The sequence below is a fragment of the Chelonia mydas genome, chromosome 1, assembly GCF_015237465.2.
Source record: "Chelonia mydas isolate rCheMyd1 chromosome 1, rCheMyd1.pri.v2, whole genome shotgun sequence".
In the NCBI taxonomy this organism is placed as follows: Eukaryota; Metazoa; Chordata; order Testudines; family Cheloniidae; genus Chelonia; species Chelonia mydas.
The window spans coordinates 348,047,580-348,063,456 of record NC_057849.1 but is presented as its reverse complement, the minus strand read 5'-3'; the positions used below and the strand labels follow the sequence as shown (position 1 = coordinate 348,063,456).

The following is a 15,877-nucleotide window of genomic DNA, read 5'->3' as shown; positions in this document are numbered from 1 at the left end:
GTTCATCATAGAACTGGAAGGGACCTCGAGAGGTCATCTAGTCCAATCCCCTGCACTCCTGGCAGGAGTAATTTTCGAGACTGGGGGTGGCCAACCTGAGACTGAGAATGAGCCAGAATTTACCAATGTACATTGCCAAAGAGCCACAGTAATACGTCAGCAGCCCCCCATCAGCTCCCCACCAGCCCTGCTCCCAGTGGCTCCCAACCACCAGCAGCCCTGCCGATCGGTGCCTCCCCCTCCCTCTCTGTACGTCCCAATCAGCTGTTTTGTGGTGTGCAGGAGGCTCTGGGAGGAGGGGGAGGAGTGAGGGCACGGCAGGCTCAGGGGAGGGGGTGGGAAGAGATGGAGTGGGGGCAGAGCCAGGGGTTGAGCAGTGAGCACCCCTGGCACATTGGAAAGTTGGCACCTGTAGCTGCATCCCCGGCGTCAGTGCCTATACAAGAAGCCGCATATTAACTTCTGAAGAGCTGCGTGTGGCTCCAGAGCCACAGGTTGGCCACCCCTGATCTAGACCATCCCTGACAGGTGTTTGTCTAACGGGCACTTAAAAATCTCCAGTGATGGAGATTCCACAACCTCCCCAGGCAATTTGTTCCAGTGCTTAACCACCCTAACGGTTAGGAAGTTTTTCCAAATGTCCAACCTAAACCTCCCTTGCTGCAATTTAAGCCCATTGCTTCTTGTCCTATCTTCAGAAGTTAAGGAGAACAATTTTTCTCCCTCATTCTTGTAACAACCTTTTATGTACTTGAAAACTGTTATCATGTCCCCTCTCAGTCTTCTCTTTTCCAGACTAAACAAACCCACTTTTTTCAATCTTCCCTCATAGGTCATGTTTTCTAGACCTTTCATCATTTTTGTTGCTCGTGTCTTGACTTTCTCCAATTTGTCCACATCCTTCCAGAAATGTGGTGCCCAGAACTGGACACAATACTCCAGTTGAGGCCTAATTAGAGTGGAGTAGAGCGGAAGAATTACTTCTCCTGTCTTGCTTACAACACTCCTGCTAATACATCCCAGAATGATGTTTGCTTTTTTTGTAAGAGTTACATTGTTGACTCATATTTAGCTTGTGGTCCACTATGACCCCCAGATCCCTTTCCACAGTACTCCTTTCTAGGCAGGTTTCAGAGTGGTAGCCGTGTTAGTCTGTATCAGCAAAAATAACGAGGAGTCCTTGTGGCACCTTAGAGACTAACAAATTTATTTGGGCATAAGCTTTTGTGGGTTAGAACCCACTTCATCAGATGCATGGAGTGAAAATACAGGAGCAGCTATAAATACATGAAAGGATGGGGGTTGCTTTACCAAGTGTGAGGTCAGTCTAACAAGATAAATCCTGCTGTTAATTGATTTATCTCATTAGACTGACTTCACACTTGGTAAAGCAACCCCCATCCTTTCATGTATTTATACCTGCTCCTGTATTTTCACTCCATGCATCTGATGAATTGGGTTCTAACTCACAAAAGCTTATGCCCAAATAAATTTGTTAGTCTCTAAGCTGCCACAAGGACTTCTCGTTATTCTTTCTAGGCAGTCATAAGATCTTTTAATGCTCTGCAGACTATGGGTGAGGTTCATTTATGTAAGGTATTTTATACAAAGTGCCACCTAGTGGCCAAACAGTAAAATACAATTTAGCATTCCATTACATCTCCCTCTTTAAGTTCTACATTCCTACCATTTACATTATTACACGGTCTTTGAAGTTCAGTACAGAACAATAAGTTAAGTGTGTCTGAATCACACTGTTTTTCTAATTACTCTACCTGAAGGCATAACAGCTTGGTCTTCCATTAGTAGCAACGATTGACTGGTTGGTTTGGAATCCTTGAGTCATTGTCTTCTGCACCTGCTATTTGTAGAGTTTCCTCTATTGATTGCTGTTGCTGAAGAACAAACTGTAGGAGCTGACAGTCAATCTTGATCACATATGATCTGGGTGTGGAATTCTTTTTTTGTTGTTTTTAAACAACGATATCTGAAATTGTCCATCCATTTTTTCCATCCAATTTGACTTGAACACAGTCACCAGTTTCTAGGCCTGGCAGCTCTCTAACTGAGTGACGTCTGCTGTAAAAGTGTTCATAAGGTTTTTTTTTTTTTAGGCTTTTATCCAGGTTGGTCACTTTCTTCATGTCTGGCCATTTTGGAAATAGGTTCTTTTCAAAACTTGGTCTGAATTGTCTTCCCATTAGGAGTTGTGCTGGACTACATCAAGTAGCTGCTATTGGTGTTGGTTTGTAACTCAGAAGGGCAAAGAATGGATCTTCCTACTGTATGATTTCTTGGCTGTCTGTGCAGCTCTCTGTCTCTCCGTTTACTTGGAGGTAACGTGGGCCGCTAGTAATATGATCAAAATCATATTTTGTTTAGAATAACTTAAATTCTGTTTCAGTGAATTGTGGTCCATTGTCTGTCACTAGCTGTTCTGGAATGCCAAAGTGAGCAAAAGTGCACCAGTTTCTCAATAAAACTATGATATGGTATGTCTGTCAAATATGTTATTTCTATACACCTGGGAAAATAGTCCATGACAACAAGGTCATGATGTCCTTTGAATATGCATAAATCTGCAGCTAGTTCTTCCGAGGTCTATCTGGTAGGGGTGTTGTTATTAAAGATTCTTTGTGTTGTATTGGTCTATTAGTTCTGCAAGGTCCACATGCAGATACTTTATGTCCTTGCTGATGCCTGGCCACCACACTGACTGGTTGGCCCATTCATGGCATTTAGTTAATCAATGATTCCCTTCATGGACGAAGTTTAGGATTTTTCTTCTCATTTCGTTTGTAATTGCCTTTAACAATGAGTGCATTTGACTCACTTAATACGCACTGCAAAGTAGTCTCTTGTCACTTTGTTAGCGTGGGTTAGGTACTTGGGCCAGCCACCCCAATGTAACTTAGAACTTCCTGAAGTTGTGTGTCTGTTGTAGTTGCTTTTTGGAGCTGGAGTAGTCTCTTTCCTGACACTGGTCTGTATGTGTCCACAGCATCCACATACGCCTTTACGTCATCTTTGAGCTCATGGGTAGCTGTGTGTGATGCTGGGCTCCATGATGGAATGTCTGCTAGTCCCAGATTCTTCCCAGGAACATATTTAGTAATTGGTTAATTGTATTAACCTTAGTAATAGACTCTGGCATCTCAGCCGTGCTTGATCCAGGTCTTTTCCATTGCTGAGAGTTACAAGTGGTTTGTGGTCTGCTATCAGCGTAAATGAATCTAGTCCACACAGATATCTGTTAAAGTTGTAACATGCCCAAACACTTGGCAGGCACACCTTGCCAATCTGTACATATCATTTTTCTGCTTCTGTGAGTGTGCAAGAGCAAAATGCATCTGGCTTCCACTTCAAGCCCTGTTGTTGCAACAATACGTAGGTCGTAGTTGCTTGTATCCTCACTGACCATTGTGGGTTTGTTCACATCATAGTACTTGAGAACTGGAGCTGTGGAGATCATTTGAAGGTAATTTCTTGATTTACCCCTCATAGCCAAGAGGTGTTGGATTTTAATAATACATTCATAGAATCATAGAATATCAGGGTTGGATGGGACCTTAGGAGGTCACCTAGTCCAACCCCCTGCTCAAAGCAGGACCAATCCCCAACTAAATCATCCCAGCTAGGGCTTTGTCAAGCCTGACCTTAAAAATATCTAAGGAAGGAGATTCCACCACCTCCCTAGGTAATGCATTCCAGTGTTTCACCACCCTCCTAGTGAAAAGTTTTTCCTAATATCCAACCTAAACCTCCCCCACTGCAACTTGAGACCATTACTCCTTGTTCTGTCATCAGCTACCACTGAGAACAGTCTCGATCCATCCTCTTTGGAACCCCCTTTCAGGTAGTTGAAAGCAGCTATCAAATCCCCCCTCATTCTTCTCTTCCGCAGACTAAACAATCCCAGTTTTGCATTCAGAACAATTCAATGGTTTTGTCACTGTAGAAAGGTCCTGAAAGTATCAACCAAGGTCATATGCCATCCCCAGTATGCGTCTCAGTTCTGGTACGTTAGTTGATGCATTCAATTCATGAATGGCTTTTACTTTCTCAGGGCTAGGACAGATCCCATCTTTGTTTATTGTCTATCCTGAAAACTCAATTTGGGGTAGGCAGGAAACACATTTTTCCTTGTTTTGCTTCAGTCCAGACTGACCAATTAGGCTTAGGGTGAGTGTTTTGTTGTGTTCTTCCATTGAAGATCCATATATCAGAATATCATCCATGAAACTACAACTCAATTTGTTTTCATTGACAGTTCTGCCATCGGTCTTTGGAAAATTAAAGGTGCACTGGTAATCTTCGAAAGCAAAATCTCTCAAAGGGTCTGATAAATGTAGTTTATTTCTTTGGATAAAGGAATCTGCTGGAATCTCGAGGCATCCAGCTTGCAGAATACTGTAGCTCCTTTCATTTTGGGAAGGAAGTCATCCAATGCTGAGAGGATATATTGTTCTCTCACAGCTCCTTCATTGAGGCTTTTAAGATCCAAACGTATCTGTATTTTTCCATTTTGCTTTATAAATGGTACCATTGGGGCACACCATGCTGTTGGCTCAGAGATTTTCTTGATTATGCCAATCCACTTCATTCTGTTTAATTCAGTTTCCACTTTAAGGGGTAGGAATCCTACGAGGTGTATGTACACTATATGGTTCAGCATTGTTTCTTAAAGTGATTTATATTGGATCTCCTTTCAAAGTCCAATATGACCCAATATTCCATCTATTTCTTCCACATTTCTCACTAGGCCCATCATGGCTGCTACGCTGCAGCTGGGAAGGCTGATGGTCAGTGGTCCTTTAATCACATACACCCTGAATGCAAAGCTGTTGTCTTTGAAAGTTGTTTCTATGGTGAACTGGCCCAAGTTCAGAATATCTCCAGGGCTAGTCAGAGCTGTGTCAGGTGACTTTAGCTCTGGGAGAGGCTGAAGGTGACTGTAAGTCCCTTCTCAGATGACTGTGACATCAGCTCCTAAGTCAATAGTCTTGCCATGAATATTCAGTTTTACTCTCCAGACAGGCTCTGTGTCCTCAGAAGTGACGTATCCAAGAAAGAATAGTGCTTGATTGTCTGTAGTTTGAGTCAACTCCCTGACTTCCTTAGTGCAGGGTATTTCCTGCATTTATTACACCACGTGCCTCTGGCTGGATATGGATCAGCTCTTGGGATATGATTTTTTCCACACCTTGTGCATGTAGGCTGGAATTTGTCCCTCTTAGCCTAGGAATTCTCTCTCCTTGCCACAGAGGTTTTATGATAATGACTTGTAACCTTTGCTCTATGTATAGCTATGGCTAGGATTAAAACTCTCTTAAGCTGTAGCTGCTGTGAAAGGTTTTATCTGTTATCCCCATAACCAATCTGTTCTTGATATTTTCATATTTTGCGTTCCCCAAAACTGTAGTTTTCAGCCAATGTATGCAGAACTCTTGTAAAACATTCTACATTTTCCCCTGGTTCTTGAATTCTCTGGTGAAAACTTGCTCTTTCATAAAAACACATTTCTCTGAGGTATAAAGTATGCTTCAAACATAGCCAGAACCCTTTAATAGTCATCCTTGTGACTGTCTTCAGTAAAGTCAAAGGATTTAAAGATACGTTCTGTTTGTTTCCCCAGAGCATAAATTAAAGAAGATAACTTGTGAAGCTTAGCAGCAAAGTGAAATCTTGCAAAATCTTGTTTCTAGTCTGTCCATTCTGAAGGTTTGTCAAAGCTGAAGTTCTCCATGTCATTGAAGAGGGGCATGTGGATTCTTTGTTGCTTTGGTACTTCTATTTTTGTTTGTAGTTTACTGCTGACACCATGTCATGTCCCTGTGCTAGATATGGACTGGTTACAGAGCTTATACACCCTAGCTCTGTTCAGCATAAGATCCTTTAATGCTCTGCCAAGTATGGTTGAGGTTCATTTAAATAAGGTGTTTTATGCATAGTGCCACCTAGTGGCTGAACAGTATAATACAGTTTAGCATTCCATTACAAGAACTGCCCCCCGTCCTACCAATAAGAAAAGGAGTACTTGTGGCACCTTAGAGAGTAACCAATTTATTTGAGCATCAGCTTTCGTGAGCTACAGCTCACTTCATCAGATGCATTCAGTGGAAAGTGTAGAAGATCTTTTTATACACACAAAGCATGAAAAAATACCTCCCCCCACCCCACTCTCCTGCTGGTAATAGCTTATCTAAAGTGATCACTCTCCTTACAATGTGTATGATAATCAAGTTGGGCCATTTCCAGCACAAATCCAGGTTTCTCACCCCCCCGCCCCCCCCCCCCCCCCCCCAAACCCACTCTCCTGCTGGTAATAGCCCATCTAAAGTGACCACTCTCCTTACAATGTGTATGATAATCAAGGTGGGCCATTTCCAGCACAAATCCAGGGTTTAACAAGAACGTCTGGCGGGGGGGGGGGGGGGGTAGGAAAAAACAAGGGGAAATAGGTTACCTTGCATAATGACTTAGCCACTCCCAGTCTCTATTCAAGCCTAAGTTAATTGTATCCAATTTGCAAATGAATTCCAATCCAACACTTTCTAACACGGCTGTTACTCTGTGTGGGTTTGTGTGTGTGTGTTTTGTGGGGGCGGGGGGGTGAGAAAACCTGGATTTGTGCTGGAAATGGCCCAACTTGATTATCATACACATTGTAAGGAGAGTGATCACTTTAGATAAGCTATTACCAGCAGGAGAGTGGGGTGGGAGAAGGTATTGTTTCATGGTCTCTGTGTATATAATGTCTTCTGCAGTTTCCACAGTATGCATCCGATGAAGTGAGCTGTAGCTCACGAAAGCTTATGCTCAAATAAATTGGTTAGTCTCTAGGGTGCCACAAGTACTCCTTTTCTTTTTGCGAACACAGACTAACACGGCTGTTACTCTGAAACCCGTCCTACCAATGGGGTGTTAACTCTGAAACTACTTCCCTGCTGCTGACCATGGCAACAGAGTGATCAGTGAATGTGCTTACCTCACTTCCCAGAATGTCTCCTGCTCCTTCCTGGTTCCAATCCCCACTTCCCTCATAACTGGCTGCACCTAGGGTGACCAGATATCCCGATTTTATAGGGACAGTCCCGATTTTGGGATCTTTTTCTTATATAGGCTTCTATTACCTTCCAGCCCCATCCTAATTTTTCACACTTGCTGTCCGGTCACCCTAGCTGCACCAACCACCAGCTTCCCCAATTACTTCTTCAGCGCTGCCCTACATTGTCAGTGCAAAAATCTGCTACATGAAGAAAATGGAATATGTAGGGAAAGTGTAAATAATGTAATAGTGCACAAGAGGAAGGGAGCACCATGCTGAATGGACTGTTCATTTTCACATCCAAATCTCCAGAGCTTCATTACATGAGGTTGCTGCGCTGAGGCTGCAGAGTTCAGATCTGCCTCACGGGGGAGCGCCCGAGCCTTGGGCACATGATGTGGCCCCTGGCTGTGAAGTGCGCTGATGGGTCTGAAGAGGCAATGCCATAGGCCTGGTCTGTGTTTCATTTGCAAAGAGTGAGGCTGGATGTAGATTATGTTGAACAATTGGATTTATTAAACCTTGTGGCTGAGTTGCTTCCAGCCTAACTTCTCACATTCCCTGTTCCACTGGTGTCCTGTTAATAACAATCCCTCCAGGGAAAATGGGCCCTCTGACTCAGGTTCCACTGATCATGATACAGTCTGCACTGCAGCATGCTCCAGTCTGTAATGGAGTGTAACAACTGTTGGGTTGGACCAAGTCTGAGGGTTTTGTAGTGATTTGCCCTGACCCTCTATTTCTTCCCAGCATCCACCAGCTAAGGAGCAAGGTGTCTGAGGAACATGAAGTCATCAAGAAGAAGGAGCTGGAGACTGGGCCCAAGTCCTCTTATGGCTACGGGGGCAAATTTGGAACAGAGCAGGACCGAATGGATAAGGTAAAAGCTGCTGTGGCTTGTCTGTGCTCTGCAGAGAGTTCCCTGTCCCAGCAGTGGAGGGATGGGTCTGTCTGAGTGACTGTTCCCCGGCAGGGAAAGAGCAGGAGCAGAGATTTACAGACGTTAGAAGTGGAATAGGTCTGTGCAGTCCCACCCATCTCCCTCCCCATGGACCAGAGCAGGATTATTCCTAATGAACTGTTAGTAGAGCTTTGTCTGTCTAACTTTAAATGTCCCACGTGATGGGGCCCCCAACCTTTCTCCTGATGGGATGATTCCCAGCCAAATCCATCTCCCTGACGGAATATTTCCTGATTAATTATCACAAACATCCCGTTTCTTAAATCTGTCCCATTCCTCCTAGTTACATACCCTTCAGGGTCCCAGAATTGAACGTGCTGATGCAGGTGGGCTCACAGCATCTGGTTTTGATTTTAAACATCAAGAGACGGAGAAACCCTTGGTAGTTTATTCCAGTGGTTAATCTCGCTCGCTATTAATTTATGCTTTATTTCTCATTTGCACTTGTCTGGCTTCAGCTTCCAGTCACTTGTTCTTGTTCTTCTTCATTTCTCTGCTAGGTTAAAAATCCCTTTAGCACCTGGGGTTTTCTCCCTGTGAAGGTACTTATTTACTGTTATCAAGTCTTGATCTTTTGGATAAGCCAGAAAGATTGGGCTCTTTAATCATAGAATCATAGAATATCAGGGTTGGAAGGGACCTCAGGAGGTCATCTAGTCCAACCCCCTGCTCAAAGCAGGACCGATCCCCAATTAAATCATCCCAGCCAGGGCTTTGTCAAGCCTGACCTTAAAAACTTCTAAGGAAGGAGATTCCACCACCTCCCTAGGTAACGCATTCCTGTGTTTCACCACCCTCCTAGTGAAAAAGTTTTTCCTAACATCCAACCTAAACCTCCCCCACTGCAACTTGAGACCATTACTCCTTGTTCTGTCCTCTGCTACCACTGAGAACAGTCTAGATCCATCCTCTTTGGAACCCCCTTTCAGGTAGTTGAAAGAAGCTATCAAATTCCACCCCCCCGCCCCTTTAAGGTTCTGACTGTACCACATTCTCTCCAGCGCTTGAATAATTTGTGTAGCTCTTTTTCTGTACCTCCAACCAGTTTCCTCACCATTGGGAAATTAGCCCTTTTGAAGCACCAAGTGTATGTACTGCTGGGTGGGACAGTCCTCTTTTTGCCCATATCGAATGTAATCAGGTCATGAGCACTATGTGGGAATGGCTCCGGGGATGCTGCCCAAGAGCTCAGCCAAGTGTCTCTCAGAGCAGGGCCTGGGCTCAAGCAGGGTGTGTTAGTCAGTGGGACTAAATGGCAGTGCAGTATGTTCTGTTTGTGCCTCTGCCCGTGTGTCTGTCCTGACTGCTAGACCAGAATTAAGTGGTGACTGACTCTGTCAGTGTGTCTGTCCTCTCTGTTGGATAGGAACAGTGGTGGTGCCTGCCACTATTCTTTTTGGTTTCCTAGAGTGCACTGGGCCACGAGTACATAGCCGATGTTGAGAAGCATTCCTCTCAGACAGATGCAGCTAAAGGCTTTGGGGGGAAATATGGAGTCCAGAGGGACCGAGCCGACAAGGTAGGTGGCCGCGGTGGTACAGGTTAGAGCCCTGCAGCGGGTCAGGAATCCCACAGGACCCGCTGCCATAATCACAGGAGTGGGTAAAATGTACTTTGTTGCAGGCAGGATTGGGTGGGCAAAAACACCAAACTGAGGTAGTTTGCTGGAAAACACTAAATCTCTCGTCAGTTTGTCATAAATAGAATTTCAGCAATGGAGAGGAAGTTTTTCTTTTTTTTAAAAAAATAAAGGTTTCAATAATTAAATTTAACCGAGGGATAGAAAGAGATTTGATGTCTATTATAATAGGAGTTAAAGTATTTTTACATGGTTTAAGCAAGATTTGTTTTATTCTTTTGGTGGTAAAAATTGTGTCTGAATTGTGTGTGTGTGTGCGCGTGTGTGTGTAACCTTTTTTTATTTGGGAATATCTCTCTCTTGCCGGATTTGCGGGATCTAAGGTTTTTGCAGGTGGGAGTTGGATAAAAGTGCAAGAAACAATGCAGGTGGGAGTGGGGATTGTGGGGCAGAATGGGAGAGGGATTAAAAGAATAGTCCGGCTCTGGTGCAGGGCACAGTGAGAACACGCAGCCGGTGCCCTGCTCTTGCCGCAGCAGTAAATTGAAGGTCTCAGCCTTTATTTTCAAGGCATGCAATGGTCTGGGCCCAGGATTGCTGCATGCTTTGTGTGCCTCGGAACCACCACTGACAACTCACTCCTCTGGCACAATGCAATTGCCTTCTCTTCTGAAGGGTGCCAGGAACCGGGCCCTGCCTGAGCACCCTGCTCCTTCTCACTGGGGAGCCCTGCTCGCATATCGGGTGTCAAACTGACACTTTTCACTAAATCCACACAGTGGTTTCCAAACTCATATTTATGGCTATCTGCAATTTTTTTCAATTATGCAAACCAGCTAATTCATTTGCATAAACTGTCACCCATGGAGCTACACAAAACTTGGCAGCTCTGCACCTAGCATGTGTCATGCTGCCCCCGTCTGGCTGGATACCTGATTTGTGCAGCGTGTGTAACTGGCATCACAGAATGGGGCAGCCCTGGTCACTAAGCTCAGCCACTGACCTTTGGCGGGGGGGCAGGGGAGCAGTGGCTGTGGGGTGGGAGCAGCTGATGAGAGGGGAACACATCTGATGAAGTGAGCTGTAGCTCATGAAAGCTTATGCTCAAATAAATTGGTTAGTCTCTGAGGTGCCACAAGTACTCCTTTTCTTTTTGCGAATACGGACTAACACGGCTGCTACTCTGAAAACTGTCATCTTGGCATCTCAGCGGAGGATGAGCAAGGGGAAGGGCTCTGTGATGTGAAGCCCCCACCCCCACCCCGGGGCAGAGCTGGTGACCTCCCAGGCAGTGCTGTGTGAGGCGTCTCTGCGCACAGGGAGCCCTGGTGCTGCCCTGATCAGCGGGCAGCCCATCGTGACCAGCTAGGGAGAGCTCGAATCCCCTGGTTATGTCTCAGTCAGCGCTGCTGCCCCTGCCGGGGCTTCTACTGGTGTCATGGCTGCTGAGCAGGGCGGTGCCTGAGGAGACCCAACAGCCTTACAGAGTGGTGTGGCAGTGGGCGTGGGGGGTGGGGATGAAGGGGTCTTCTTGTGGAGGGCCTCAGAGCGAGGGTGCCATCCTGGGGCAGCCACGGACAGACAGGCGGAGACAGCTGTGAGTGACGCAGACAAACCAGAGGTCAAGACAGGGGCTGGTGGCACAAGGGGGGACAAGAATGGATGGGGTGGCACAGAGTGGGCAGGGCTTGATGGAGAGGGCAGAGCAAGAAGCCTACGTATGTTAAGGTGGGCTGGCTTGAAGCCTGTGACCCCGAGGTGGAAGGGTCTCTGGTCACAAAGGCAGCTGCCCAGCTGGGAAGGCGGAGGGTGAAGGGGCCAGTCCCTGGCTCTCACTGGGAACCCCGTCCCAAGGAACCAGCTGATGCTCTTCTCCTTCCTTCTACAGTCAGCGCTTGGGTTTGAGTACAAGGGTGAGGTGGAGAAGCACTCATCCCAGAAAGGCAAGTTCAGTGGTAGTGTTCACCTCCCATGACACTCCCACCACCCCATCTGCTATTGCTCCCCTTGCCACGTCCTGACTCACCCCATCCTCTCTACCACTCCTTCCCTCCCCTCCCCACTGCCTCTCCCTTCCTCATTCTCCCTCACCACCTCCCCTCCCAGCCCACCCTCTGCCACAGCGCTCCCCTGTACTCTGCCAGCCCCTCACTCCCTCCCCCACCACAACCTGTTCGCGCCTCCCCCCTGCCCCCTTCTGCTGCTCCTGGACCCCATCCTCCCTCCTCTTCCACTTCCTCCTAGCCTCATCCCTTCACCCCCACCGCTGCCCTCTCTCTCTTCTTGCATTTCTCCTGCCCCTCCCTGTGTCCACCTACCCTCTGCAGTGGATTGGAGGGCAGCAATTATCTCTGCTTGTGTGCTCTTCTCCAGATTATGCCAAGGGGTTCGGTGGCCGCTATGGGGTGGAGAAGGACAAGCTGGACAAAGCAGCCGTGGGGTTCGACTACAAGAGTCAGACAGAGAAGCACGAGTCGCAGAAAGGTCAGGCCTGTGGAGTCCATTGTTTTCGAGTGCCCAGCCTTTGTCTGGCCTTTCCCACACGAAGTGAAACATGGGCAGGAAGGGGCCAGGAGTACTTGAGGGGGCACTGCCCACAGCAGTGTAACTCTGAGAAGCCCAGCACATTTCTGGGGAGCCCCACGCTGAGACAAGCCAGGACCCGCCACTTCCAGCAGGCACCGTGGCAGAATGGGCCCTGTGGAGGGGTTTGGCTGCCTCACGGGCCAGGTTAGGATATTCCAGGCCCAGGCAGCGCAGCCGGCAGCTAATGGGGGGAGCGGGTAAGCAGGCAGGTGAGGCTGGCCTCATTGCGGAGCGGAGGCATGGGAGGTGGCACTGAGTGATGTGGAGGGAGCGAGTTCCCTCTCTGTCAGCAAGGAAGGGCTGAAGCAGTGGTGGATAGCAGGCTGTGTCTGTGTCCCATGGCTCTGGAATTCTGGACTAGGACCCCTGTGTGGGGAGCTCAGGACTGAATGAAGATGGAGACCAAATTCCCTCTTGCCCCAGGAACCCGACAGGGAGGCAGGTAAATGAGGGAGCACCATGTGTGTGCGGTGTGAATGCCTCTCTCATCCGACAAAAGGCCGGGTGGTGGGGGGTGTCTCTCTGGAGCAGGGCTAGGCTTAGGGTGACCAGATAGCAAGTGTGAAAAATCGGGATGGGGTTGGGGGTAATAGGCGCCTATGTAAGACAAAGCCCCAAATATCGGGACTGTTCCTATAAAATCAGGACACCTGGTCACCCTAGCTGGGCTGTTGATGAGGGAACAGTGTCTGAAGGGACAGTCCAGCCTTCAGTACACCAGCCTACTCTCTACACATACCCCAGGTGAGGGGCGCGGTGAGCTGGAAACGGCTTTTATTTTGCCCACTTTAACAAGGCAATGAGGAAAAAATCAGTTAGATTGGCCCACTTGAGCCCTGCTCCACCCTCCCATAAGCCCCCTGTGAGCTTCTCCATCCCCACCCCTGCCAGCATCCCATTAGCCTTACCTCAACCCCCCCACCAGCCGCTGACCCAGGGACTGGAGCTGCCTTCATTAGAGTTATGTGAGCCTGAATTAATGGACCGTCTATGTTTGTCTCTCTGTTACTGTTCCCCCCCCCCGTGCTTTGGCTTCCCCTGTGACTGCAGACTATGCCGTGGGCTTTGGTGGGAAGTTTGGGGTGCAGAAGGACCGTCAGGACAAATGTGCCCTTGGCTGGGAGCACCAGGAAGAGTTGAAGCGTCATGAGTCCCAGACAGGTGTGTGCTGCGGCGAGTTGGGGGTGGGGGCATATTCATTTGCGGCCAGTTGGGAGTTGGGGGGGGGCATATTCGTTTGGGCCAAACTATGGTGCATTTGGCCCAGCTAAATCTCAGGGGCTCACCGCACTGCACTGTGATACAGGTGGGGGAACGCTGAGAATTGAAACACAAAAAGCAGGGCATTGTGGGGGTTCAGACTCCTGGAGCAGTGGGGGTCAGGGAATAGGGCACGGGCAGGGCAGCAGCCGAACAAGGACTGGGAGGCTGGGGTACCTGGATCAATGTGTGTTGGAGGACAGAGCACGGGAAGTGCTCACCTACAGCAATGAAGAGTGGAGGTGGGGGGTGCCTGCCTCCATAGGGGGTGGCCAATGGGGGGGTGCCCAGCTCAGTGGGCTATTGGGAGGGTACCCCGATCAGTGGGGGATGGGCTAGAGGGAGGGCACCTGGATTAATGCCACATTGCACAGATGTAGAATTCATTCTTGAGGAATCTATTCTGAAGAACAACCCCCAAGCCCTGGGGCTTGGACATCTCCCCAGTGGCCAACTGCCACCTTCCCCAGGATGGCTGCTATTGCTGATGTGCCACTGGCCAGTCAGTAGGTCGGTGGCAGCAAATAACCTTCATGGCGAGCACTCAGCATTGGTCCCCCTAGCAACAAAGATGCCACTGGAGCACCTGCTGCCATTGCGACGATTGTTCATAAACAAATGCAGACCCTGCAATAACACCCTTTAATTTTATACTTGGCATTTTAAATTCGTGCTACATTGAATGGGCATAAAGGGTCCATGGTCTGTTTTGGTTCCTGTTTGGAGAAATGTGTTACAGTCAGGATTCCAGAGCAGATACTTGGCTATGAATCTGAAATTGGCTGTGCAGAGCTATTCTGAGGTGTTGACTAAAATTCCCAGTGTGCGGCACGTTCCTGTGGCACGCAGGGAGCAGACACTGGGTGGGGCACAATCAGGCAGTGATTCCAGGGACTATTTGTGGAGGCTTTTTCCAGTGTTTTCCCAGCTCCAGTCAAAGCATCTCCCAGGCCTCTGGCTGAGATGAAATGACTAGGGTTCTGAAGCCCTTGCTGTGATGGGTTTCATCACAGAAACCCCCTTGGGACTGCCACCTGATGTGCCAAGACTACTTCTGCCCCTGCTTTCCCTGCCAGCTTGAGACTTGAGCACCCTGTCTTGCTGAGCCAGACACGCCAGTCTGCCCCAACACAGACCCAGGGTCTGAACAACGTGCCCCAAAGCTGCAGACTTAGCTGAAAGCAACTTAAGAAGTGTTCCTGCCTTTAACACTTAGATGCTCAACTCCCAATGGGGTCCAAACCCTAAATAAATCTGTTTTACTCTGTATAAAGCTTATAGAGGGTAAACTCATAAATTGTTCACCCTCGATAACACTCACATAGAGATATGCACAGCTGTTTGCCCCCTGCCCCCAGGTATTAACCCCATACGCTGGGTTAATTAATAAGTAAAAAGTGATTTTATTAAATACAGAAAGTAGGATTTAAGTGGTTCCAAGTAGTAACCGACAGAACAAAGTGAATTACCAAGCAAAATAAAATAAAACACACAAGTCTAAGTCTAGTACAGTATTAAAACTGAATACAGATAAAATCTCACCCTCAGAGATGTATCAATAAGTTTCTTTCACAGACTGGATGCCTTCCTAGTCTGGGCAAAATCCTTTCCCCTGGTACAGCCCTTGTTCCAGCTCAGGTGGTAGCTAGGGGATTTCTCATGATGGCCGTCTCCTTTGTTCTGTTCCACCCACTTGTATATCCTTTGCATAAGGCGGGAATCCTTTGTCCTTCTGGTCTCCCACCCCTCCTTCTCAGTGGAAAAGCACCAGGTTAAAGATGGATTCCAGTTCAGGTGACATGATCACATGTCACTGTAAGATTTCATTACTCACTTGCCAGCACACAGGTATACAGGAAGACTTACAAGTAAAACAGAGCCATCTACAGACAATTGTCCTGGTTAATGGGAGCCATTAAGATTCCAAACCACCATTAATGGCCCACACTTTGCATAACTACAGTCGGACCTCAGAGTTATATTTCATATTTCTAGTTTCAGATACAAGAGTGATACATTTATACACATAGGATGATTACACTCAGTAGATTATAAGCTTTGTAATGATACCTTACAAGAGACATTTTGCATGAAGCATATTCCAGTTACATTATATTCACACTCATTAGGATATTTTTATAAAATCATAAAGAGTGCAATGTCACACCTGCCTCAGGGCACCAGATGGGGAGTCAGGAGGATGTTTCCCCCTGCTGGAGTATTGCCCATTGGGTGCTGGGTGCACGATGTGGGTTTGCTGTGTAATGGGGATTTCATGCCTTCTCCAGGAGCATCCAGCTTTGGTGCCTGACTGAGTGGGCTAGTTCTGAAGTACAAATAGATTTGTTGGGCTGCTCTGGCAGTTCTTGTTTGTTCATGGGTTGCTGGAATGGGACAAAATCCTCCCTGATGTGTTTGGGCCCAATCCTTCCCCGGCTGCATG

The 15,877-nt window shown here is 47.5% G+C and overlaps 1 protein-coding gene across 3 annotated transcripts in view; it reads left to right on the top strand.

Moving 5' to 3' along the window:
- The window catches only part of HCLS1 (hematopoietic cell-specific Lyn substrate 1), a 49,093-nt gene that overhangs the window by 19,627 nt on the left and 13,589 nt on the right, over positions 1–15,877 (top strand). For all 3 annotated transcript variants that reach the window (XM_037889520.2, XM_043522113.1, XM_043522107.1), the window contains exons 4-8: positions 7,799–7,928; positions 9,418–9,528; positions 11,477–11,531; positions 11,962–12,072; positions 13,225–13,335. In XM_037889520.2, the coding sequence (XP_037745448.1) occupies positions 7,799–7,928; positions 9,418–9,528; positions 11,477–11,531; positions 11,962–12,072; positions 13,225–13,335 (518 nt within the window). The remainder of the gene's footprint in view (positions 1–7,798; positions 7,929–9,417; positions 9,529–11,476; positions 11,532–11,961; positions 12,073–13,224; positions 13,336–15,877) is intronic.